This window comes from Anticarsia gemmatalis, chromosome 28 (genome assembly GCF_050436995.1).
Source record: "Anticarsia gemmatalis isolate Benzon Research Colony breed Stoneville strain chromosome 28, ilAntGemm2 primary, whole genome shotgun sequence".
Classification (NCBI taxonomy): domain Eukaryota; kingdom Metazoa; phylum Arthropoda; class Insecta; order Lepidoptera; family Erebidae; genus Anticarsia; species Anticarsia gemmatalis.
The window spans coordinates 5,682,401-5,708,960 of NC_134772.1; the positions used below are offsets into that span (position 1 = coordinate 5,682,401).

General features: G+C 35.5%; 1 protein-coding gene across 1 annotated transcript; it reads right to left on the minus strand.

The window, feature by feature from the left end:
- Positions 1-681: 681 nt before the first annotated feature.
- Positions 682-25,544, minus strand: fj (four-jointed box kinase). Its single transcript, XM_076132803.1, has 2 exons — positions 25,381-25,544; positions 682-4,121 (listed from the first exon to the last, which is right to left on the minus strand). The coding sequence occupies exon 2, from the start codon at positions 4,072-4,074 to the stop codon at positions 2,539-2,541; it is 1,536 nt and encodes a 511-aa protein (XP_075988918.1). The 5' UTR covers positions 4,075-4,121; positions 25,381-25,544; the 3' UTR covers positions 682-2,538.
- Positions 25,545-26,560: the final 1,016 nt, after the last annotated feature.

Here is a 26,560-nt window from a genome sequence, read left to right on the forward strand (position 1 = left end):
ACAAGGTTGCATCCCGATGTTTTTCTTCACCGTTATAACAAGTGATCATTATTTCTAATACACACATCTAATATATAAAATTCTCGCGTCACAGTTTTCGTTGCCATACTCCTCCGAAACGACTTGACCGATTCTCATGAAATTTTGTGAGCATATTGAGCAGGTCTGAGAATCGGCCAACATCTATTTTTCATATCGATAAGTGACACTATTTTTTTAAAATCTATACGGCTAAACAACGTTTGCCGGGTAACTTCTAAAAGTTTTTGGTGTGTTGCCTTGGGTTCGAACCTGCTACTTATTGCATGGGAGGTATCAATTTATACCACTCGGCTGTCACTGCTTAACTGATTTTGACAGTAAAAGTATAATTTTTTGTCATTTCGGTAATAGCTTGTTGATGACTGTTTCGGGAGTCGAACCCGAGACATCACTTAGCCCCGGTTTCTGAGTAACATTTAGCGGTAGTTTATCTATTCAATAGCGTTTTTTTGTATGAGTTTAACGCTATTAAAAAGATAAACTACCGCTAAATGTTACTCAGAAACCGGGGGTGAGCCCACTATCAGTAAAATTGTATTTTGTGTCTAAGTCACCAATTTGAATAATATTTCATAAAAAGGTTTTTCAATAAAAACAACATATTTCATTCAAAAATCTTCATTTATTTTTGTGTTTATTTTACAAATATTTACATATTTACACATTAAAGCTTGTCTTTTTGACAGTATTTATTATAAATTATTATATTATGTACAAGAATAAAAATAATTATGTAAGGGATATTTTGTACAACTTTTCGGTTCCGGATATATGTATTAATAACCTCGGTTTGGTTTCGGATTTGAATATTTTTCGGATAATTTCAACTATGAATTTAAATTCGAATAAATCCGAATTATCCGAATATAATAATAATATCCGAATTTTGAAGATTTTTAAATTAAAAACCGAAAAAGTTATCAATTTAAACCCCCGTCCCTTATCCGAATATGGATGTCTGATTTTCGGCTACGGTTTCAAGTTCCATAACATCCCTTATAACATATATGTATTTATATGAAGCAAAGTATGAATGAGTACATTACAATAATTTTAATTATTCTTAATATCACAATAAGTCATTGTGAGATCCAATCGATAACGATCGATCCAAAATTTTGGAAGAAAATATCAAATTACAATCAAAATAATCACCCTTCTTAGAAAAACCCTTATGTCTGAATTCTGTGCCTCAAGTGAAAAAAGGGTACCAGTCTAGCCTTTCTTCCAAACTATGTTGGAGTCGGCTTCCAGTCTCACCGCTGAATACCAGTATTTTACTTGTAGCGACTGTCTATCGGACCTCCACAACCCAGTTACCTGGGTTGTAACACGATACTAAGTAAGACTGGTTGTCAGACTTTCAAGCTTCTGACTACTGTTAACGACTGTCAAAGATCTTTGAAAATGACAGCCGGGACAATCCCAAGCGTTTCGAATTTAACTCAAATCAGTTCAGCTATTTCGAACACACTTTCCTTGTTATTACATACATTTACTGTTTCTTTTTTAGCAAAAAGGTTACCAGATGCGATAGATTGGGGTAAAACCGGGTTAAGATAGCAGTCGTTAAGCCATGTTAAAGGATTTTCGGGATTGAACAACTTTGACACTAGGTTGACCACTAACCATACGATAAATAATAATAAGACACTTATCCATAGGTTGAGACTGAACCTTAGTATCTCCATCTTGGTTTTAAAGCCTTGAAGGCTTCACAGGATAACTGGCACATTAATATATTAAATTAAAACTAACAATACATTTTTACAATAAATATTAATATATATTTGGCATCACAAACAACATTTACAAATTTATCACCTTTTTTTTAACTCGCACATTTTATACAAAAAATCTCACTATAGCTTTTTCTATTAGCCACCTTTACACACACTCTATCGCGCATGAAACAACAATCGCACGTGAAAGAGCGCGCGTGTAAGGGGAAAGGAAAGACCACGCGCCGCGCTCATCTGTCCGCTCCCGCGAAGAAAATCGCTCTCGAAGAGCGCGCTGCTTTCCCGCGCGTTATCCTGTACGCTCCTAAGAACGTGCGATAGAGTATGTGTGTAAAGATGGCTATTGGCATAGAAAAGAAAGGCATAGAAGATATTTAGATCTGTCAATGATATACAGTTATTATATTCAAACAAAATAGTAAAGAGCCTTGTATCGCAGGTGGCGGAGGTGTTCAAAAGGCCGACAAGGCTCTCTACTAAGGTGTCGTACTATTAGGTCGGGGAAAAAGTCTTTTCGCATCATAGTATGTATGAACTTGTAATAGAATCTTTTCTCTACACAAAAAAAGCTCGATATGTACCTCACGAACTCACTGACAGAAACCTAATGAACCGTGTACTCATTTGTGATTCTTGAAGCCAAAGAGATTTTATTACAAGTTCATACATACTATAATGCGAAAAGACTTTTCCCCGACCTAATATATTATGCTCCGACTGAAAGATTATGTGCGAGTGATCCAAAAAAATACAACTATCTAAAATTCACTTCACATTTTTCTACTTGATTCAACACTTTTCCTATTCTTTCTTGTAGAATTTTTGCGTTCTTCTCCGGCAAAGAAGGCAGAATATCTCTAATTATGACATTATTTTTCTTATGAAACATATCACTTAGAATACTACCTACATTTTTATTCAAATACAGTCTTTTCAAAGAGTCCACTGTCCTTTTTCTAAACACACACAGATTGTCTAACATTAAACTATGATACACGTTGTATTTCTTCAAAAGTCTGTAACCGTGTAACAACCCAGATTCATTGTCAAGAAATATAAGAAGACCACTGTCCATTTTCTTGGCCAAATTATGCGCAGGACCGTCCATTATATTAACATTCCATTGATAATTGAACAGATTATTCACAATTCTATCCAAATTTGCTGTTAAGTAATCAAATATGATTAAGTCAGACCATTGTGCTAATTCCAAAAATCGGTCTATAGTCTTTTTATTCAATTTCAAATCTATATGAGTGAAATTTTTCACTTCCTCTTTCTGTTTAACCTCCTTATTTTTGAGTTTTTCTATCAATATCTGTTTAGAAATTTCATCTTTCTCTTTCAAAGACATTTTTAATATATCTAGCTTATTCAAATGTCTATTTGTCGGTCTGAAAACGTCTGGAATTGACGCTGATTCTAGACTTGGTATATACTGTGTTAATACTACAGCTCGGTTTGTGTTCCATTGTGCTGTTGCGATATCATTTGCAACATTTTTCCATAGCTTGTCTTTTAAATCAACTATTTTGACAACTGAAGGGGCTAGATTTGTTAAATTTAGTAGTCTACCTACATAAAAACTAAAGATCTCCCCCTGTATTTGGTCAGTATTCTGCCTATATCTTACACAAGCTTGTAAACCGTCTTTGAATGTGACTAATCGATTTTGCATTCTTCCGCAGCCGGCCTCCATTTTGACAACCTCCGATTCATCGATGTACTTCTCCCAGATTTCTGCGGAATTTTCTCCATATCCTTGAGGCATTGAATTCTCAATTTCTGGACCCCAAAATATACTATCATATAGTACAGTATTCCCATCAGGAATAAAAGTTTTGTTTATTTGCAAATGTCTTTCAGATTTCGTATCTTTGAGAATATCTTTCATAACTTCAGTGAGACCTTTCGGATAGATATCTTTGTTATATTTATTTTCTAATCCTGTAAAAGAGACAGCTGTATACCTGTCTTTATCTAAACTTAATACATTTTTATCAGAATTAATTGTTCTTTCAGGGTTTCGTTTCAGAATGTACTTTTCATTATACTGTCCACTCATTAGGATGACACCGATTGAAAGGCCGAATATAAAACTTATTATGACACTTAAAAAGCAGTAAGTAAAGCCTTCTTTCCGGTGGTTCTTTTTAATATCGTTGATAATAACATAAGGTCTTTGCCTGAAGTCTATAGGTATGTTCATGATGTTGGTCTTTTCGGCCAGGTCTTTTATTGAAGGCAGTCTTTCGGAGTACGCTGGTGGGTCTTCTCGGATTCGCTCCATTTCGTCTTTTGGTCTTCTACGTTCTTTGTGAAGTCATTTTATTGTTTCTGTAACAAGAAAAAAATATGTTATAATTTGAATTATAATGTATTGTTGTGGAGGTCAGATAGACAGTCGCTCTGTGTAAAATACTGGTATTTAGTTGCATCCGGTGAGACTGGAAGCTGACTCCAACATAGTTGGAAGAAAGGCTGATATAATATTTATTATATTGTTATTGAGCAGTGATAGCAGAGTGGTTTAAGTTGCACCTCCCACGCAAATGATCGAGGGTTCGTACCCGAGCAACACACCAAAGACTTTTCCTAGTTATGTGTGTATTACAAATAATGATCACTTGTTCCAACGGTGAAAGAAAACATCGTGATGCAACCTTGCATGCCTGAGAGTTTTTTAGAACAGTTCTTTAAAGTATGCAAAGTCCCTAACACTTGGCCATCGTGGTGGACTCAAGGCCTAACACCTTCTTACTCCGGGTGAAGACCCTTGCCCAGCAGTGAGACATTAAAGGGTTAAAATTATTTCTATATTAAGGCGCCCATAGCCAGTAGCGCTCACCAATCGGTATACGATCGGTGGGTTAAGCACACTTTGGCGCGGACATTCCATAGATGGGTGACCGCATGGTGGTAATTTAACAGGGCGTCTCCGTTCGGAGGGCACGTAAAGAGTCGGTCCCGGTTGTTGTCTACTAAGATAACAGTCGTTAAGCAATGTCAGAAGCCTTCGGGCGGCTTGAACAACTTTGACACTAGGTTGACCACTAACCATACGACAAGAAGAATTTCTATATTATATGTATGTATATTTGTCCCATATCATAATTATAAGTAGTAATATAAAGAGTTGTTAATACCGCCTGCCGTTTAAATAATTAAATTAGTAAGTTTTTTGTATTGAGATGATAATACCGCTGCGGGAGAGCTATATGAATTTGTTACATATTCATTAGTGAAGTTTTTATAAGTAATTAGAAATTATAATTTATTGGAATGGAATGAGTGATTTAGTTTAAAACCGCTTGTTACTATGGCCTGCGCCAAAATGTCAGGCAATCCAAATTTTTGATAATTTCTCTTACTGATATTATAAATGCGAAAATAATTTCTTTCTACATGCCTAAACCACTGAACCGCTTTAGATGAAATTTGGCGCAAAACTAGATTGACCCGAGAAATTACAGTGTTTATGCCGAAAATCTTACAGAAACGGAAACTATGAGGAATAAAAACTAGCAGTACAGTTACTGCACTACTATAGTTCTTTTCGTTTTAAAAAAAGACAACTCCCGCACTTAGAATCACTCTTATATCGCGGGGACTTTAACAAACATACAAACAACGGACACAAAGTACAACCAGACCCGAAACATCTATTTTTTGATCGCATATAATAATATATCTATTCCGTGTGGAAATCACCCACGACCTCCAAACGCACTGGTAGTGGTTTGGTGACCACCTTTTCCACTGCACCACGGAGGCCGTCCCAAGAGCCACAGAATTAAATATGCAGCGTGTTTTTTAAACTAACTTTGAATTTGACTCCTAGTCTAATACTTCATTAATGAATTAAAATACTAAATTAATTAATGAAACACATAAATAAATTCAGGTAGTTAATTCTAAGTTACAGCTCTATATAAATACTTGGTTAACAAGATGTTTTTTGTGCGGACCAACCATGGCGAGGAGGTTTTGTTGTTTTTTTAACTGCGGTCGGGATTTAGGGGTCCGTAGTGAAATGGTTCTTTAAACTATCGACTAATCTATACTTATATTATAAAGCTGAAGAGTTTGTTCGTTTGTTTGAACGCGCTTATCTCAGGAACTACTGTTTTGAACCGAAAAATTATTTCAGTGTTAGATAGCCCATTTATCGAGAAAGGCTTTAGGCTATATATCATCACGTTACGACCAACAGGAGCAGAGTAGCAGTAAAAAATGTTACAAAAACGGGGAAAATTATGACTCATTCTCTCTTATGCGATGCAAGCAAAGTGGCACGGGTCAGCTTGTCTATACTAATATTATCTTCTTCTTATTCTTATCGTATAGTTAGTGGTCAACATAGTGTCAAAGTTGTTCAAGCCCGAAAATCCTTTGACGTGGCTTAACGTCTGTTATCTTAGTAGACAACAACCGGGACAGACTGTTTACTTGCCCTCCGAAGTACAGAGACGCCCAGTTCAAATACCACTATGCGGTCACCCATCTATAAAATGACCGCGCCAAGGTTTGCTTAACCCATAGATCGTTTACATACCGGTGAGCACAACTGGCTATGGGCGTCACTTTACCCATCGGTAAGACTGGTTGTCAGACTTTCAAGCTTCTGACTACTGTTAACGACTGTCAAAGATTTACTACTAATAAAAAACCGCTATTGAACAGATAAACTAACGTTAAATGTACCTCAGAAACCGGGGGTGAGCACTTAAAAGATTAAACCTTGCAAGCGTAGCTTAACCTCAGAAATCGATCCGCGCGGTTGGTGTTAACTAAGCCACGAGCTCCTCACTAAGTCATTTAAAATAATATTATAGCTACGGAACCTTTATTTATTTTTATATTGTTCTTGTCAAATACCCTTCAGTTTTTATAGCTCCTAGCATTTTGTACGTAGCACTGTCGAACATACGTGTGTGACATCGAGTAGTGTAGCTTTTTAGCTTTTTTTAGCCTTTTTTTAGCCGTTTTTTAGCCTTTCTGTTAGCTTTTTGTAGCCTTTTATTTTTTTCCCCGTTTAAAACGCTAGAATTTGTGACAAATTGATGTCCGTATAAATGTTAATGCTAAACTGGTTAAACTGCTGTACCGATTTTGATGGGAATTTCGTAAAGTGATAGACTGTGTTTTGGGGGAAAGTTATTAGGTCAATGATGACTATTTGGATATTTTATGGGCCAGTTATTAACAAGTCATTTAGGAGATAAACTACTGTTAGTTAAAATTTTGTGTATTTTTTATTTAGGGGTCTTTTTAGCTTAACACACATAACTATGTAACAGTTTAGAAGACAAAATATTTTACTCTAACCAAGAATCAAACTAGCACTTAAAATAATAACTTATTTCAAAATATTACATACACAAATAAAATTTAATGTAAAAATACATTTTTTTCAAAACAGCAGGAGTTAAATAAATGTACTATAAACAAAATCCTTTGAGACGATATATTTGTCGCGGCCGGGGAATCGAACCTGACCCTTATCACAGTGGGAGGTCACACCGCTGCGCCATAAGGACTTATTAGCATATTACGCCTGGATTATAAGTGATAGAGTATATTTAGACAGTAGTGGGTTTGATTCCCATATGAGACAAATTATTTAAGACTTTTTTGGCCTGGTAAACCATCAGTGAGTTAAGTAACTTGTACATTACATAGATGTAGGTGCAGTGTTTGAGCTGAGCGTCTCCGTGATACAAGTCCCGCTTGTTGTTTAACATAACAACAGTTCACGACAAACGTACCAACTACTTTGACACTAGGTTGACCACTAACCATATACTAGATGACCCTTGAGACTCGTAAAAGTAAAGAAAAAAATTTTAAACTACAATATTATATCCATGCATACTTTTATGAATGAAAATCGGCTTAGCTGTTTAACCCAACCCGCACTTGGCCAGCGTGGTGGACTCAAGGCCTAACCCCTCCCTCATTACAGGATGAGACCCTTGCCCAGCAGTGGGACATTAATAGGTTATTTGTTTAACCGTTAAAGCATAACAGACAGACATTCGCATTAATAATATTAGTAGAGATAATATTAACTGAAATCAATACACCCATATAGGGTCACCAATCTTATTCCATACCTTTCTAACTAGAACTTAACCTGGTTTGAACCCGGATGTAAGTAAATCGTACAAACAATAACATTACATCTCACGTTTACGTAATCGATTTACAAAGATCTATCGATTTGAGTACCAATATCGATTCAGAATCGATTGTTGAAATTATCGATAAATCTTTTGTTGTGTTTCGAAGAAAATATTGTATAATAAAAACATTTATAGCTATGTGTGTATTAGAAATCATGATCACTTGGTATAACGATCTTCTTCTTGTCGTATGGTTAATGGTCAACCTAGTGTCAAAGTTGTTCAAGCCTCCCGAAAGGCCTTTGACATAGCTTAACGACTGTTATCTTAATTGACAACAACCGGGACCGACTTTTTACGTGTCCTCCGAACCACGGAGACGCCCAGATCAAATACCATTATGCGGTCACCCAACTATGGAATGACCGCGCCGATGGTTGCTTCACCCACAGATCGTTTACCGACCGGAGAGCTTAGCTGGCTATGGGCGCCTCTGTAGCATGGCGAACTCAAGGCTTAACCCCTCCTTAGTTTGGGAAGAGACCCTTACCCTGCAGTGGAACAATAATGGGTTAAAAAAGAGTAGTTTAACACAGTTCTTTATTGCCGCCAAATACTCTTTCTCCTTGCGAGAGGAGATAGTTACCCGGCAGTTGGAAGTTAAATTAACAGTCGTTAACAGTAGTCAGAAGCTTGAAAGTCTGACAACCAGTCTTACTTAGTATCGTGTTATAACCCAGGTAACTGTGTTGTGGAGGTCAGATAGACAGTCGCTGCATGTAAAATATTGGTATTCAGCTGCATCCGGTGAGACTGGAAGCTGACTCCAACATAGTTCGAAGAGACTAGGCTGATTGTTGTCCTTCACTGTTATAACAAGTGATTATCTATACTTATAATAAATCTGTAGAGAGGTCAATTCTGTACATTGAATATATTTAAAAAAAAACCAATGGGGGATGTTTAGTAACGGATACTGATACCGAATTTGCAATTTATAATTTTCTTTTCTGTCTGTCAGTCTGTCTGTCTGTCTGTCTGTCTGTCTGTCTGTCTGTCTGCCCTCCGTCTGTATGTGTCGCTATCACGTAAAAACTACCGGATAGAATGCGCTGAAATTTGGTATATGCATAGAATAAGTAGTGGAGCAATTTCCAGGATACTTTTTATCGCATAAAATTTCATAGATTTTTAGATAATTGAAAAAAATACGTAGAAATCGTTTGAACCTGCGTTTCCCTAAAGAGACCATAGATGGCGTTGCGATTCATTTTACAACATTCGCATATAGTTAACGCGGTGCCTTCCGTATCGATACCTGTTGTTCTCACCAACCAATAGATGGCGTTAAGTCAACAACACAGCATGTTTTTCCTAATTAATTTATTTTGATTGCTTTATTGTAAAAAAAATACCTTTGAAACAGGCTATACATTTATAAGATTTTCAAACATAAATGTTGTATGATATATTACACAAAAATGTTGGTTTACGTGGGTCCGGTGCGCTCGGGATATACTAGATGGCAAACCGAGTAATTTGGTTTGTTGTCGCCCCAACTAACAGATGGCGTAGTAGTTCGTATCACATAACCAAATTTATTGGTTGCATTAAGGAAATAAATTGGATAGCTGTGAAACAGACTATGTGGTAAGTTTTAAAAAATAAACAACGGATGATATATTAAAAAATAATTACGGGTTACGCGGTTTCGGACGTATCATCGCAAGTACACATTATTACGCGTGTGAAGAGCTCCGGTGCAGATAGGTCTGTTTGTACCTGTAATAATATTCTGAATCCTGACGGGTAAGCAATGGTCAGTCTATAATAAGGTACCTATTATATTTTACAGTGTAAACTGGTACGGATACAGAAAAGAGCGGGAAAGAAGGTAACCACGGGAAATCAGGCCTGCCTGAGCCTGTGTCACATTGTGTGCCCTTTGGGTCCCTTTCGTAAATAACCATTAGATGACAAAAGAGTTGTTAGCATTTTTATGTGTAGGTGTATCGAGTGCTTCGCAATTCGCGTAGTCAAACGAATAAGCAACAGTACGAAATTCACGCGAGCGGAGCCGCACGGGTCAGCTAGTTAATATATAAAAGAATACGGGAATTAACGCGAACACGCATTTTACCTTTTTGCAACCTGCGCCGAAACGTTAGGCATTTTAAGGTAAAATGCGTGTTCGCGTTAATTCCCGTATCCTATTATACATTAAACATGCAACGCGAGTGTTTAAAAGTTATGAAGTGATCATTATTTCTAATACACACATCACTTGGAAAAGTCATACATTTTTGAACACTCGAATTAACTTAAACCAATCGGCTATCATTATTGGTAGCTACTTATAGCCTTTCAAAAACAGTTATTTAATTTTGGGTCAATCATTTTGAAGTGTCAATGGGCTGTCAAAATTTAAAAACGTCATTGATTTTAATGATAGCTGTCAAAATATTGTGTAGCGCAATTAAAAATAATTAATTGTATTGCAATCTTATTGAAATGTAATTTTGAAAAGTGATTTTAATTGACTGTCTTTGTGGCCGGTAGTGTGGATTGCTGATTATGAGGTTTCGGGTTCGATTCGCAAAGAGCTAATGGTCTAGCATGTGTGCCACAGACTTAAGTCGTTACTTTAACGATAATCTTACACTATGTATAGTAGGTTCGAATCCCAATAGTAGCATTTTTATATATACACTTTATATCAATTGGTGCTAGTTGTATATACATACATACTATCTTACGCCTGTGGCACAATGATTAAGTTGATAACTATGCTGCTGCCAATTCGCGAGGGAGTCGTAGGTTCGATTCCCAAATAAAGTAACACAAAAATAGTTGTTTTTTGTCTGGTTGTACTTTGTACACGTCATTTCTATGATTCTTTTAAAAGTTCTTTTCCACAAAATTTACTCATAATACAATAATCAATAATTACCTATTCTCAAATCAAGAATACGTCTTTAACAAACTAACAAACAAAATATTTTACATCGAATACCTTAACAAGACTTACAAACGGTAAAGGCTGGACAAAAAACGATGGATTCCAACAAAAACGTAGGCAGGGAACAATGATACTATCTGTGGTCTGATCCCAGAGTTATCATAGATTATTGTATGAAACTATTGTAGAAGGGAAAATAGGTAGAATACTTGAATAAAGATGTAGGAAGAAGTATTTAAAATCATGGACTGCCTCCCTTTAGGTCGTCGCGCCGCGATCATTGCGTCGGGAGGTCGCGGGTTCGATTCCCACACGGGACAATTATTTTTGCGAACCACAAGTAGTTGTTTCGGGTCTGGTTGTACTTTGTGTCCGTTGTTTGTATATTTGTAAAAGTCCCCGCGACACAAGAGCAATTCTTAGTGCGGGCTTTGTTTTAAAAAAATACACCCACGTTTCGCTATTAACAATGTTAGTTCCATGTAATAGGGGGCGAGTTTGCTATATACCGGGCACGTTATAATCCGGGCTATTATTGAGAATATTTTTATATGAAATAGAAAATACTAAAAGCTTTTTACCTAACGTAAGAATAAGTAAGCACATATTATAAAGTAAAAACGAAAATTTACATTTCACAAAATACATAAAAAAATACCCAACCCGGGAATCGTACTCACAACTAAACAGCACATACCATGAAGACTAATTAAATCAAGAAATAAAGGTTTTCAAAGATAATTTAAAATTTCACATTGCCTGGGTTTTAAAAGCGACAAATTACATTTCTCAAAAGGCATTAAGATTTTACCTATAGACTTCAATTTTTTTTGTCGTAAGTTAATAGAACTTACGACAAAAAAAATTGAAGAAATTTAAAAAAAATACATTTTTTTACCTAGACCATTAATAGAAGTCGACACAGCACACACAATACTAAAGACAATTTTATCTTAAAACGGTTAATTTTTCAAATTTTTCTAATATTCAAAGTTTAGTATAAAATTTTATTCATGTAAAAAGTTTTTCTGTAAATAAAGTATCTATATACAAATTTATCAAATATTTCTTATGTTTAAATACAGTTCGTATTTCAAACAACTTGTCTGTAGATCATTGATCTAGGATCTATCGATCTATATCATTAATCATAAGAATTAACCGCATTACAACAAAGTCATGATGACAAACAATTATTTATTTTATACAAATATTAGTTCCTACCCGCGACTTCGTTTGAGAAAAGATTTGGAAAACAGTATCCAAGTTATAAGCTGTCAGAGTACCAAATTCCGCAACAATTTGTTCTATAGTTTTTACATCAAAGAGTAACAAACATACATACATTCATTCTCACAAATGTTCGCATTTATAATATTAGTAGAAAATATGATATTTCATACTAATATTATAAATGCACTAGCGGACTAGCCCAACTTCGTCCGGGAAAATATATATATTAGTAGTATAATAATATATAGTTCAATATTATCCCGTTGATTCTAATCCCGTGGGAATTTCGATCCCATAGAAACTTTGTCCCGACAGTAACAAACATAATAAAAAAAATATTATCCAATTTAGTTAAGTTGTTCAAGAGTTATGCACGTACATACATACATTTCGGTGATTCATTTTTATTTATATGGATGTATATAATGTTCCAGGGTTTAGTATAGACTCGCCCCCTATTACATGGGACTAACATTGTTAAAGGCGAAACGTGAGTGTTTCATACACCTCTGCCTACACCTTCAGGTAAAACAGGCGTAGGGTTAAAAAGACATTGTATAACTCGGGAATCGATATTCGCATTTATTAAATTACGTTAAAAACCAAAAAATCAAGATATATTTTGAAACCTTGTTATAAAATTTTGCGAAATCGTTCACATCTATACTAATAATATAAAGTTGAAGAGTTTGTTTGTTTGAACACGTTTATCGTATATTATATTATATCCTACTAATATTATAAATGCAAAAGTTTGTTTGTATGTATGTATGTATGTATGTTTGTTACTCTTTCACGCAAATACTTTATTATCGATTACGATGAAATTTGATATGTAGGTAGCTGAAGACCCAGAATAACACATAGGCTACTTTTTATCTCGGAGTTCCCGAGGCATCGGGATTTACACGGGAAGGGTTTCCACGCGGACGCTGTCGCGGGAGGCTGCTAGCATGATATATAGATATATTATATATATTATATATTATATATCAGGCGCTCGTGGCTATAAAAATAAAATAAGAACGCAAGGACCCGCCATGATTTTTGTCTTACCTCATTTTCGGTACTGATTGCAAAATAATAATTAATTAATTTGATTTGAGCGCAGAAAAAGACAGTGATAGCCATAGCCGAGTGGTATAAGTTGATACCTTCCACGCAAGTGGTCGCAGGTGCGAACCCGAGGCAACGCACTGACTTTTCGAAGTTATGTGTGTATTAGAAATAATTATCACATGCTCCAACGGTGAAGGAAAACATCGTGAGGAAACCTTGCATGCGTAAAATTTGTTTAATACATTTATTGAGGGCATGCAAAGTCCCCAACCCGCACTTGATCAGCGTGGTAGACTCAAGGCCTAACCCCTTCCTCATTACGGGAGGAGACCCTTGCCCAGCAGTGGGACATTGATGGGTTAAAATTTATTTATTTTTTAATAGAGCGCTTGCATTTTCATAAGACAAACAGTAAGCATTGCCATTCAACGTAGCAATGCTACTAGTCTTTTGAAGACAGCGCAGAGATATATTATAACTAACTTTTGCCCGTGACTTCGTCCGCGTGGTTTGTGACTTAGGACAGAATTTTTATATATTTAGTACCCCTATGTATATATTTAGATTTACTTCATTTTGAAGGGGAGAAAATAAGGGATGAAAATTTGTTTGAAATAGTCCCAAGTCACAGAACACGCGAACGAAGTTGCGGGCAAAGTCTAGTAAATAAATATTCTTTTAGTATAATACTCATAAAATATCAAAAGTATAATTAAAATTCAAAACTTAAATATTTCTTTGCTCACCATACATCGATATCTCGCTTCAAAATTTTTCGAATACCACCACAGTACAGATGCTATCTGACCGAAAGGTACCGGCTTCGAATCCCAGACCGGTCCCTAGACGTCTCTATAACGAACTTTGCTTATTTTATTATTTAATTTTATCAAAACACTAGCTTCTGATCTGTACATACATAGTTATATTATTATTATTAATGCTAATGTTTGTAACGATTTAATGTCAAAACTGCTGAACCGATTTTGATGAAATTTGTCTTATAGATAGTTAAAGACTCAGAGAGACGGATAAGAGAGTCGGAATCAGTTAAATATTTAAAATATGGGTTACTCTTTTTATTCAAAAAATAATAATATTACAAGTTCATACATACTATAATGCGAAAAGACTTTTTCCCCAACTTGATATTATACGGGTCATTCTTCTGGATAAGTATCAAATAACTTAACAGGAGGAATCATTTGAACCCTCTTTGACTTGCTTTGGAGGTGAATGTTTCGCCATTCCAAAAACAAACCCCGGCAAACGAGCTTAACTTCCCAAAAATTGTATCACGGTACCTCAAACGTTTGGCTTTTGTAAACAAAAACTGAAAAATACTCAAAAACCTTATATAAGTATAATTCTGATCAATTAAAAACGCAACAATGAAATTGTGCAAAGTCCAAGGTTCGAGTTTCGGTTGAACAAAACGCATAATTGTTGCGATCAGTTTCGGAGAACGAATGGGACAGACAAAGAAATTCTTTTGTCATTAAGTTGGATCGAAATGTTTTTGTTGACGAACATATTGGTATGCAGTCGGGAATCGAATGTCGGACTTAGTCTTGATTCTCGTGAAATATTATCACGGTGTGTCTTTTACAGATAGGCAGAGATGCTGGGACCAACTTTGACTGCCTCCGTTGCGCAGTGGTTTAGATCGCCACGCCGATACCACTGCGTCAGGAGGTCGTGGGTTCGATTCGCGGAGCAATTATTTGTGCGATCCACAAATAATTGTTTCGAGTCTGGTTGTGCTTTGTGTCCGTTGTTTGTATGTTTGTAAAAGTCCCCGCGACACAAGAGCCATTCTTAGTGCGGGAGTTGCCTTTAAAATTTTTTTTGTAGAGAGTGTTGTATGCAAGGTTCGCGGCTGGAGGTATACAACATACAGAATGTAGAACATCAGTGACCCGCTGACTTATACAGCTGACGATCACCTGTTTCATGCACATACTTTATATTAAAAATACACAGATTAATAATTACGAGCTGACCCGCGCAACTTCGCTTGCGTCGCATAAGAGAGAATGGGTCAAAAATTTCCCCGTTTTTGTAACATTTTTATTGCTTCTCTGCTCCTATTGGTCGTAGCGTGATGATATATAGCCTATAACCTTCCTCGATAAATTGGTTATCTAACACTGAAAGAATTTTTTAAATCGGACCAGTAGTTCCTGAGATAAGCGCGTTTAAACAAACAAACAAACTCTTCAGCTTTATAATATTAGTATAGATGGTATAGATACATATAATAAAAATAGGAAATTTCCTGAACCAAGAATCAAACGCGAGACCCCGCGATCCGCAGTCGTATTATACCACAGAGCACAGAGGCATATTGTAACATTATACTTAATAAACATAAATAGTTAAAATAAAGAATTATACAAACGACGCGATAAATATTAACGACTGTGTAATTGCGACGCGTTTGTCGCGATAAATTGTCGCATAATGTGGATACGGACTTATTTATTTTACGATGTTCTTGCTAGGGCTGTCACGTGTAGAAAGTTTGAAAATACTACTAATATTATAAATGCGAAAGTTTGTGAGAATGTATGTATGTATGGATGTTTGTAACTCTTTCACGCAAATACTACAGAGCCGATTACGATGAAATTTGGTATATAGGTAGTTGAAGACCAGGAATAACACATAGGCCTTTTATTTTATACTTTTTATCCCGGAGTTCCCGAGGAATCGGGATTTACACAGGAAGGGTTTCCACGCGAACGAAGTCGCGGGCGGCCTCTAGTATTTTTATATAATCTAAACAGCGACTGTAACATAGCTTGAAAGAAAGGCTAGGCACAAAAAACAGTCTAGCCTTTCTTCCAGGCTATGTTAGAGTATTTGCGTGAAAGACAAACAATCATCCATACACGATACATACATATATACATCTACATTCTCACAAACTTTCGCATTTATAATATTAGTTGGATAACAAGCTCTGCTTTACTTGTAATCAGATAACCGTGTGTATATATATTAGCTTAGCCTTTCTTCCAACTATGTTGGAGTCGGCTTCCAGTCTCACCGGATGCAGCTGAATATCAGTGTTTTACATGGAGCGACTGCCTATCTGACCTCCGCAACCCAGTGACCTGGGATAACACGATACCCTTCGGTAAGACTGGTTGTCAGACTTTCAAGCTTCTGACTACTGTTAACGACTGTCAAAGATCTTCGAAAATGACAGCCGGGACCCACAATTTAACGTGCCTTCCGAAACACGGAGGAACTCGATATGTATAAGATGGTCACCCATCCACAAATCCACCTCGGTAAGCATGGCTTAACCTCAGAGATCGATCCGCGCGGCTGTTGTTAACTAAGCCACGAGCTCCTCCACGAGTGTGAGTTGTACAAATATATTTATTTATTCGTGGCAGCCCTAACACCAATGTCTCTAATATATATGTTTACGCATATTTTTATTGAATTTAAATGGTGTGATATCTGTTTAGTCACAGGTTCGATTCTGTGGGAGGTACCAGTGGCGATTGTACTTCATTATCAGTCAACTGCCTGGGCGTAGGTAAGTCCATAGTTCGATTTCCTATTTAACACATTAAACTTAATTTATCGATGTGATTGAACGGTTTCTGCGGTAGTGTCTTAGACAGCGAATCACAAGGTTTTTAGGTTCGACTCCTAGTCATCAAAAATGACGAATTGTGTATAAACACAATGCAGTGCCTAATCCGGCCGGATTGGCGTCAATCCGGTAAAATCCGGCCGGATTGAAAATGATACCGGATTGCAATCCCTAATCACGCCTGTTATACCCGAAAATGTAGGCAGAGGTGCATGAAATACACGCACGTTTCGCCATTAACAATGTTAGTTCCATGTAATAGGGGGCGAGTCTGTCATATACCGGGCACGTTACCAAACTCCGGGCTACTATTGAGAAATCATAACTTTTTAACTTTCGTTACATGATTTATCTATAAAAATGAATTGCCGCTCGTTAATCTGGCTGAAACTCGTGAACGGCTGGACCGATTTGGCAAATTTTGGTCTTGAATTATTTGTGGAAGTCCAGAGAAGGTGTATAAGGTGAAAAAAAATGAAAATGTGCGGTATTAAATAAAAACAAGAAAGCGTGAGCGGAGCTGCGCGGGTCAGTTAGTATAATATAAAATAGGATACGGGAATTAACGCGAACACTATTATATACTATTGAGTGATATTCTAAGATAATTTAGAAAATACCACTTTCTCAACCGAATCGAACCCAGGACCTCAAGATCGGCAGTCAGATACACTACAGACCGAGCCACAAGAAAAACTAGTATGTAATATAATTCAAACATACTTAGTATTATTTGTTTTATATGTTAATATAGTGAAGAAAAAACTTGTTTTAGTGTTCATAATATCAATGTGATAAGCTTTTTTTTTATAAAGGATTTCTTAAAATGGCGATATTTATTACCGTTGATGTAATTTTCTATAATTTTTATTTGCATTCCTTAGTGTTTGGTTACATTTAGTAGATATATTAAGTGGCAACACTGTCTAAAAATATCTCGTGGATAAGTAACAACAGCTGCGATCTATCTTTGATGTTAAGCTACGCTTGCCGAGGTTGATCTGTGGATGGGTGACCATATTATATATATCGAGTTCCTCCGTGTTACTGAAGGCACGTTAAATTGCGGGTCCCGGCTGTCATTATCAAAGATCTTTGACAGTTGTTAACAGTAGTTAGAGAGTCTGACAAGCAGTCTTACCGAAGGGTATCGTGTTATGAGCCAGGTAACTGTGTTGTGGAGGTCCGATAGACAGTCGCTCTATGTAGAATACGGGTAATTCAGCTGCATCTGGTGAGACTGGAAGCCGACTCCAACATAGTTGGAAGAAAGGCTAAACTGATTGATAATATTAGGTCGGGGAAAAAGTCTTTTGCATTATAGTATGTATGAACTTGTAATAAAATCTCTTTGACTTCAGGAATCACAAATGAGTACACGGTTCATTAGGTTTCTTTCAGTGAGCTCGTGAGGTACCCAAATATCGAGCTTTTTTGTGTAGAGAAAAGATTTTATTACAAGTTCATACATACTATAATGCGAAAAGACTTTTCCCCGACCTGATATTATCCCAACAGTGGGCAAGGCCCGAAGTTACTAAAACTTTGAAATATGAGCCTTGTGAGTGCTTATTCTAGTCAAAAGTTGAATTTTTATCATAAATTTATATATTTTACGATAAGTTCTTCTCATTTCGTATTGATTTATTTGAAAGTCAAAGGAAATGACAAAATTTATAAAAACGGACAAATTTGTAGCGGTCCGCGCCAATATTTATTGCTAGTGAGGGGATAGGTAAGCCGAGAGACGAAAGCCGGAGGCCGAGTGCCGAATATAAGTAATCTATTTTACAAAAACGCCTTATATCCGTTTATATACAAACACATACATCAAAACCACGCCTTGTCCCCATAGGGGTAGGCAGAGACCAAAGAACGTCACTTGGTACGATCCTTGCAAACTTCCCTTGCCTCATTCACATACATACATCCAGTCATACACGGGGACATTACCGATATGACGGTATGCCTTTTGAATGAGTCACCTCCCAGCGTATCCATTTAATAAATTTTATTTATCATAATACTATATAGCATTAATGACAATGGGGGATTTCGAATGGAAGGGGGAAGCCTTTCCTCATCGGTGGAACACTCAATCAGGCTAAAGGAAAAAATTAAACAGCAAAAAAAAACATTTTGTGTAACATTGTCGCATCACTAGTGAGTAGTCACGAAGGCCGAAAAACCGGATTCATCCATTTAAATATTAAAATTCGGTCATTCATATGAGTTTTTTTCTCTAGTAATACTTAACAAATATTGATAAACTATGTTTTTTACATACCTATATCTCCTAACGTGAATTCAATAAAAACATAGGATTTGTAGAATAAACGATGAAAATTGATATCTTAGAAAAATATATTCAATAAATTTTGTCGTATAGTTTTATTTGAAACTAGCTTTTCGCCCGCGGCTTCGCTTGCGTGAAATTTCACCCCCTTCGGGATGGAATTTCCAAAAATCCTCTCTTAGTGCTTACTCTACACTTCTTAAGGAATTTTCATAGCAAATTTCAAGTTTCTACGCTCAGTAGTTTCGGCTGTGCGTTGTCCATCAGTCAGTCAGTAATGGAAGAGTTTTATAATATATTAATTTGTTAATGATAATTATTATCACTTGTTCTAACGGTGAAGGAAAACATCATAATGAATGACATGTTTGAAAATTGTTTAACACAGTTCTTGAAGGAATACAAACGCACTTAACGTGGTGGACTCAAGACCTAACTCCTCCCTCATTTAGGAGGAGACCCTTGCCCAGTAGGACAGTTAAGCTTTAAAAAAGACACTTATAATTTCTAATTACTTTTTATACTCAAGCAAAGCAAGATCTTGAAGGAATCCAAACATACTTAGTCGGCGTGGTGGACTCAAGCCCTAACCCTTCCCTAGTTTGGGAGGAGACCCTTGCCCAGCAGTGGGACAATAAAGGGTTAAAAAAGGAATATTTCTAAATACTTTTTTATTCAAGTAAGGCTAGTTCTTGAAGCAATGCAATCGCACTTAGTCAGCGTGGTGAACTCAAGGCCTAACCCCTTATTCTTTCGGGAGGAGACCCGGCAGTGGGACAGTAAAGGGTTAAAAAAGGAATATTTCTAAATACTTTTTTATTCAAGTAAGGCTAGTTCTTGAAGTAATGCAATCGCACTTAGTCAGCGTGGTGGACTCAAGGCATAACCCTTCATTCTTTCGGAAGGAGACCCTTACCCAGAAGTGGGACAATAAAGGGTTAAAAAAGGAATATTTCTATCTACTTTTTTAACATAAGTAACTCTTTACGGGTCAACGAATGTCAAAAAAACATCACGATTCATTTTTGTCTCTCAACCATTCAGAATTGGTCACGTGGTTTTTTTTTTTCAAAATATTTTGGATACTCTCGTGACTCCTGACCTCGAACCTTAGACATCGGAGATCACGACCTCTTACAATAGAAAGAAAAGAAAGAAAGTCGTGGGACAATTTTGTATAGAATCTGTAGTACTTTTTAAACTCTGACACGTTTTTGAAAGAATTTTGAATGAATGAATGACATTGCATTAACATTTTTTTACTATTTTATCGCAGCTGCGCCCGTCTTTATGAAAAAAAATTGTTTCCTGGGATATAATATACTAGCTGACCCGCGCAACTTCGCTTGCGTCACATAAGACAGAATGGGTCAAAATTGTCCCCGTTTTTGAACATTTTTTACTGGTACTCTGCTCCTATTGGTTGATGCGTGATGATATATAGCCTTTAGCCTTCCTTAATAAATGGGCTATCTAACACTGAAAGAATTTTTCAATTCGGACCCGTAGTTCCTGATATTAGCGCGTTATTACGTTTATTAGTATAGACAAGCCTTTTTACTTAAATCGGTTCAGCAGTTTAGGCATAAAAGCACCTACATGACAGAAGATAGATGTGTATTTGTTTTTCCTTGTCTGATTGAGGTTATGAGAGAGTATATTTGTTACTCTGCAAAAATGACTGAATGAATTTGAAAGAATTTGGTACACAGATAGTTATTATCTAGAATTAAAACATAAGACTGTTGAATTTAAGAAATTTGGCAACGCGGTTTTGAGACAGTTATTTCGGCATGTTCAACAATCATCATGTTATAATAAATAATATATTTAACTTATTATTGTCTCACTGCTGGGCAAGGATCTCCTCCCGTAATGAGGGAGGAGTTAAGCCTTGAGTCCACCACGCTGGCCAAGTGCGGGTTGGGGACTTTGCCAGGAAAAACGTTAATGGAATATACACTAAAATATTCCTCATAAATCATTTTGTATTTATTATTCAAATAAATACTAGTTTAAATTGAATTAAGCGTTGTCTAAAACTATGATCACTTGAAATAATAATATGATTTTCTCAAAATTTCGCCAACACCTTCGTGTAAGTTGTGATGTTATAATCATAAAAATGTGATATTTTAACACGATTCAAGAATTTTTGATAATTTAATGATATTATGTGTGTAACATTTTTATTAAGGAATTTAAAGGTGGGTACAGATATGGCCATTATCTTGTAACTTACGTCAAAGTTCTCGTACGTGTTTAAAATAGTATTGAATGAAAAAAACTTATTTAGGCAAATTATTTTCCTCGACTAGCGATCTCCCTGGAATTCGTCTAGTTTAAGTTAGGATAAGTGTAACATATTATACACTAAAAATTTCACCGAAAATCTCTTTATCTATAGATAAAAATCGCATGACAATCCGTTTAGTAGATTTGTAGAATTTCGTTAAAATACCAACAGACTTAGCGAGAAGACTTGGTTAAGCAACGTTTGGCGCGGTCATTCCATAGATGGGTGACCGTCTTGTGGTATTTGAAATCAGCGTTTCCTTGCTTCGGAGGACACGTAAAAAGTCGGTTCCGGCTGTTATTGAGATAACAGTCGTTAAGCCACGTCAAAGGCCTTCGGGCTTGAACAACTTTGACACTAGGTTGACCACTAACCATACGAGAAGTGTGGACTCACCTTAAGATCGTTATCTTTGATCATTTGATACGAGAATCAATTAGTTTATAAGTGTTTTACGACAAATAACTGTGTTTTAGTTACTTTATTAAAATTACTACATATCTTTATAAATTAATCTCGTGGCTTAGTTAACAACAGCCAATTAGATCAATGTCTGAGGCTAAGCCACGCTTGCCGCGGTTGTTTTGTGGATGGGAAACCATCTTATACATATTGAGTTAGTCCGTGTTTCGGGAGGCACGTTAAATTATGAGAAAATATCACTACTGACTGTTTCTATGGGAATAACTCAAAAACGACTGGACCGATTTTCATACAGTTTACTCTAATAAAAGGCCTGATTAATGAGGAAGGTTTAAGTGAATACCTAGCCGACCTGGCAAACGTTGTTTTGCCATATTTTATTTTTTAAATATAGGATGCTAAACCCTTATACATCCATTCAAAAGTTTTCCGTAAAACTGTTTCAAATAAACTTTCGCATATATAAAACTAGTTTTTACCATGATTTCATCTACGTAAAATGATTTCCCTCGGTAAAAAGTATCTTTTGGGTTAATCCAAGTTATAAACTATCTTGATACCAAATTTCATTAAAATCTAATCAGTAGTTTTAACGCAAAAGAGTATCAAACATATACCTTCACAAACTTTCGCATTATATTAGTAGGACTAGTTTCTGCCTGTGATTTCGTCCTTGTGGAAAAAAATCCTGGATTAAAAGGTATTCTATGCGTCAAATACCTACAGGTTATAAACTATCTGTGTACCAAATTTCATTAAAATACATTCAGTAGTTTTTGTTTGAAAGATTAACAAACATACATCCATTCTTACAAACATTCGGATGTATAATACTAGCTTTTACCCATAATTTTACCTACGTAAAATGATTTCCATGGGTAAAAAGTATCCTTTGTGTTGATCCAAGGTATAAACTATCTGTGTACCAAATTTCATTAAAATCTATCCAGTAGTTTTAGCGCAAAAGAGTATCCAACATCTACCTTCACAAACTTTCGCATTTATAATATTAGTAGAACTAGTTTTATGCCTTCAAATTCGTCCATGTGAAAAGATTTACTGGATTTAAAAGTATTTTAAATGCAATAAAGATTATGAACTACATATGTACCAAATTTCGTTAAAATCTGTTTACTAGTTTTAGCGCAAAAGAGTACCAAACATCTACCTTCACAAACTTTCGCATTTATAATACTAGCTTTTACCCATAATTTTACCTACGTAAAATGATTTCCCTCGGTAAAAAGTATCTTTTGGGTTAATCCAAGCTATAAACTATCTTGATACCAAATTTCATTAAAATCTAATCAGTAGTTTTAGCGCAAAAGAGTATACAAACATAGCTTTACAAACTTTCGCATTTATAATATTAGTAGTATAGGATTACGATTCAAGTTTTCAGTCAAGTCTCAACAATGTTGGCTGTATATCATATTTCTAGACATTTGTTAGTATTATGAAATAAGACCTAGATTCCTGAGTGATTGCTCAGAGACTAACACAATGGCTTACGTAATAACAACCCGGTTTGGTTTGATAGAGATTATCAAAATATCAAATCTAATAACTTTTTATTAGCATTTTTTACAACCTTTCATACCCTATTTCAGCTAGATCGAAATGACTTTTTGAAAATAAAAGGTAGCCACTATAATTCTAGATTTTTAACTACCACTTTGCAAAATTAAATCAGTCACTAGCTATCCGCCCGTGGTTTTATCTGCGTGGAATTTTGGGGAGAATTTCTTAAAAATCCTCTCTTAGTGCTCCTCTACACTTCCTAAGGAATGTTTATAGCAAATGTCAAGTTTCTACGCTCAGTAGTTTCGGCTGTGCGTTGTCCATCAGTCAGTCAGTAACGGAAGAGTTTTATATTTATTGATGGTTAAGCAGTTCTGAACCGAAGCGATTTTATAAATTCTCTCATTCAACTTATTTATTCATAACACGGGATGAGTATACAAGTAAATTTTTAAGCAAAAAATATTGTTATTGGCCTAACTTTTCACTTATCAATGATTGCAAATACATTACTAGTATTATCTTACATGATATACATAAAATAACGCATTTTTGACACAGTGGTAGGCAGGGAACGTCACTTTTCTACGATCCTTACAAACTTCCCTTGCATCATTCACATATGTTGTCATACAGGACCACGGACTGTAAATTTTTGCTTGTATTATCATGTGACTAACTTAATTTCGTTTTTGGCAGCCTATTTAAACATTTTCAGCCATTAAGTTTTAATAAAATTATCTAATAATGAAATAATCAAACCTTGTCGGAAATATACATATATTTTGTTCGTTAGGATAGTAGGATGACGTGTTTTGTCGGTTTACTGAATAAATACACTAAAATCTATTGCAATTAAAGATATTTTATTCTATACATAGCTAAATCTTCAACCTAAATAACTTTACAAAAAGTTTATGTAATTCATGAAAAATATGACTGTAAACACTGAACTTTTTACTCTACATCATAGAGTTGTGAGGTAGAGATTGTAAGTTCGGACATAGGTGTTATCTCTGAAACTACTGAACCGATTTTGAAAATTCTTTCACTTATACAAAGCTACATTATTCCTGAATAACACTGAATAATTTTTATTTCATTTAATGCATGGATACAGGCGAAATTTTGGACCTAAATTAGTGTATAATAAAGGCCTATGGTAATAAATTTTTGTCTTTACTACTAATTTCATAAATGCGAAAGTTTGTATACAACTATATATATATGTTAGTTACTCTAGCACATAAATAGTAATAAATTAATTTTAATATAATTTGGTAAATATATAGTTTATAACCTGTATTAACACATAAGATACTTTTCACACCGGGATTTTGCACGTGGACGAAGACGCGGGCAAAAGCTAGCAAGATATATATTACGGATACATAACTTACGGATAGACTAATCAATAGATAAGTTACTGATAAAAATTGCTTATCTTATATATAAAATTTCCATGTCACAATGTTAGTTACCGTACTCCTCTGTAACGGCTTGACCGATTCTCATGAAATTTTGTGAGCATATTGAGTAGGTCTGAGAATCGACCAACATCTGTTTTTCATACCCCTAAGTGATAATATATTTTTATTTATATGGCAAAACAATGTTTGCCGGGTAAGCTAGTTATAAGTAAAATTAACACTTGTTAGCGAAATGTTTCATAATAAGTTAACTTATACATATCTGGAGCTTAAACGATAGTTAACGAGTAAAAAATAAATGTATTTATTTCAGATCAAATACTGACTCTTGTCAATACAGTTAGAAAATGTACTGTCAGTTTTCTAGATAGAGCCAATGAAACGAGCTGACAACTAACTACAGGACACTTTTAAAACATCTAATAGATATTTAAAACAATCTTCTATATTATGAACTTAATTTGGTGATAAAATAAATAAGTCAATTATTGGACAACTCACACACGGTCATTTGATTCCAAACTAAGCAGAGCTTGTGAGGTAATCAACTGATAAACATACTTATTTACTTCTAAATACACACTTATATAGATAAATCAACAGAAATATTCGAAAAAAATATCAAAAAATACAAAACCAACCTTTGAAAGCTAAAAAATATTCCAAAATACAGCGTTTTCATGAAAACCACATCACACACAATCACAGTTTTTGAAAATCACGTCAAAAATTTCCAAAAAAATTATCGTCTTCGTTCACAAAAAATATTTCAGTAAAAAAACCTTGATACGTGTTCTTTCTACGGCGTGTCTTACCCAACTAACAAGAATGACGGACTAACAGAGGGAATAAAGACTGCTATCTGTCTCTTTCACTCTTGTGGTGTAGCCAATGTGCGAGCGAGATGGATATAATGGCATGCATTATGGTGGAAGGTTTTTTTTTATTAATTTCTTTTGAAAGATCTATATGATGTGTATCGGTCCCGTGAGTTATGCCTTTGGTAGAAATCAATAGTATTATTATTTGTTTTATTAATAATAATTAATTATGTCGTTTTTAATCATTATTGGCAGTTATATAGGTACTAATATTATAAATGAAAAACGGCCACAGGCAATTGCGCTCACCGGTAAACGATTTGTGGGTTAAGCAACTATTGGCGCGGTCATTCCATAGATGGGTGACTGGATATTTGAGCTGGGTGACTCCGTGCTTCGGAGGGCACGTAAAAAGTCGGTCCCGGTTGTTGTCTACTAAGATAACAGTCGTTAAGCCACGTCAAAGGCCTTCGGGCGGCTTGAACAACTTTTGACACTAGGTTGACCACTAACCAGCCTTGAGTCCACCACGCTGGCCAAGTGCGGGTTGGGGACTTTGCATCCCCTCAATAAATGTATGAACAAAAATTTAGGCATGCAAGGTTACATCACGATCTTTTCCTTTACTGTTATAATAAAAGATCATTATTTGAAATACACTTATAACTTAATTCGAAAAGTTCATTAGTGTATTCTACTAATATTATAAACTAGCCGACCCGCGCAACTTCTGCGTCACATAAGAGAGAATGGGTCAACATTTTCCCCATTTTTGTAACATTTCTTACTGATACTCTGCTCCTATTGGTCGTAGCGTGATGATATATAGCCTAAAGCCTTCCTCGATAAATGGGCTATCTAACACTGAAAGAATTTTTCAAATCGGACAAGTAGTTCCTGAGATTAGCGCGTTCAAACAAACAAACAAACAAACAAACTCTTCAGCTTTATAATATTAGTATAGATGCGAAAGTTTGTGAAAATGTATCTATGGGTTTGT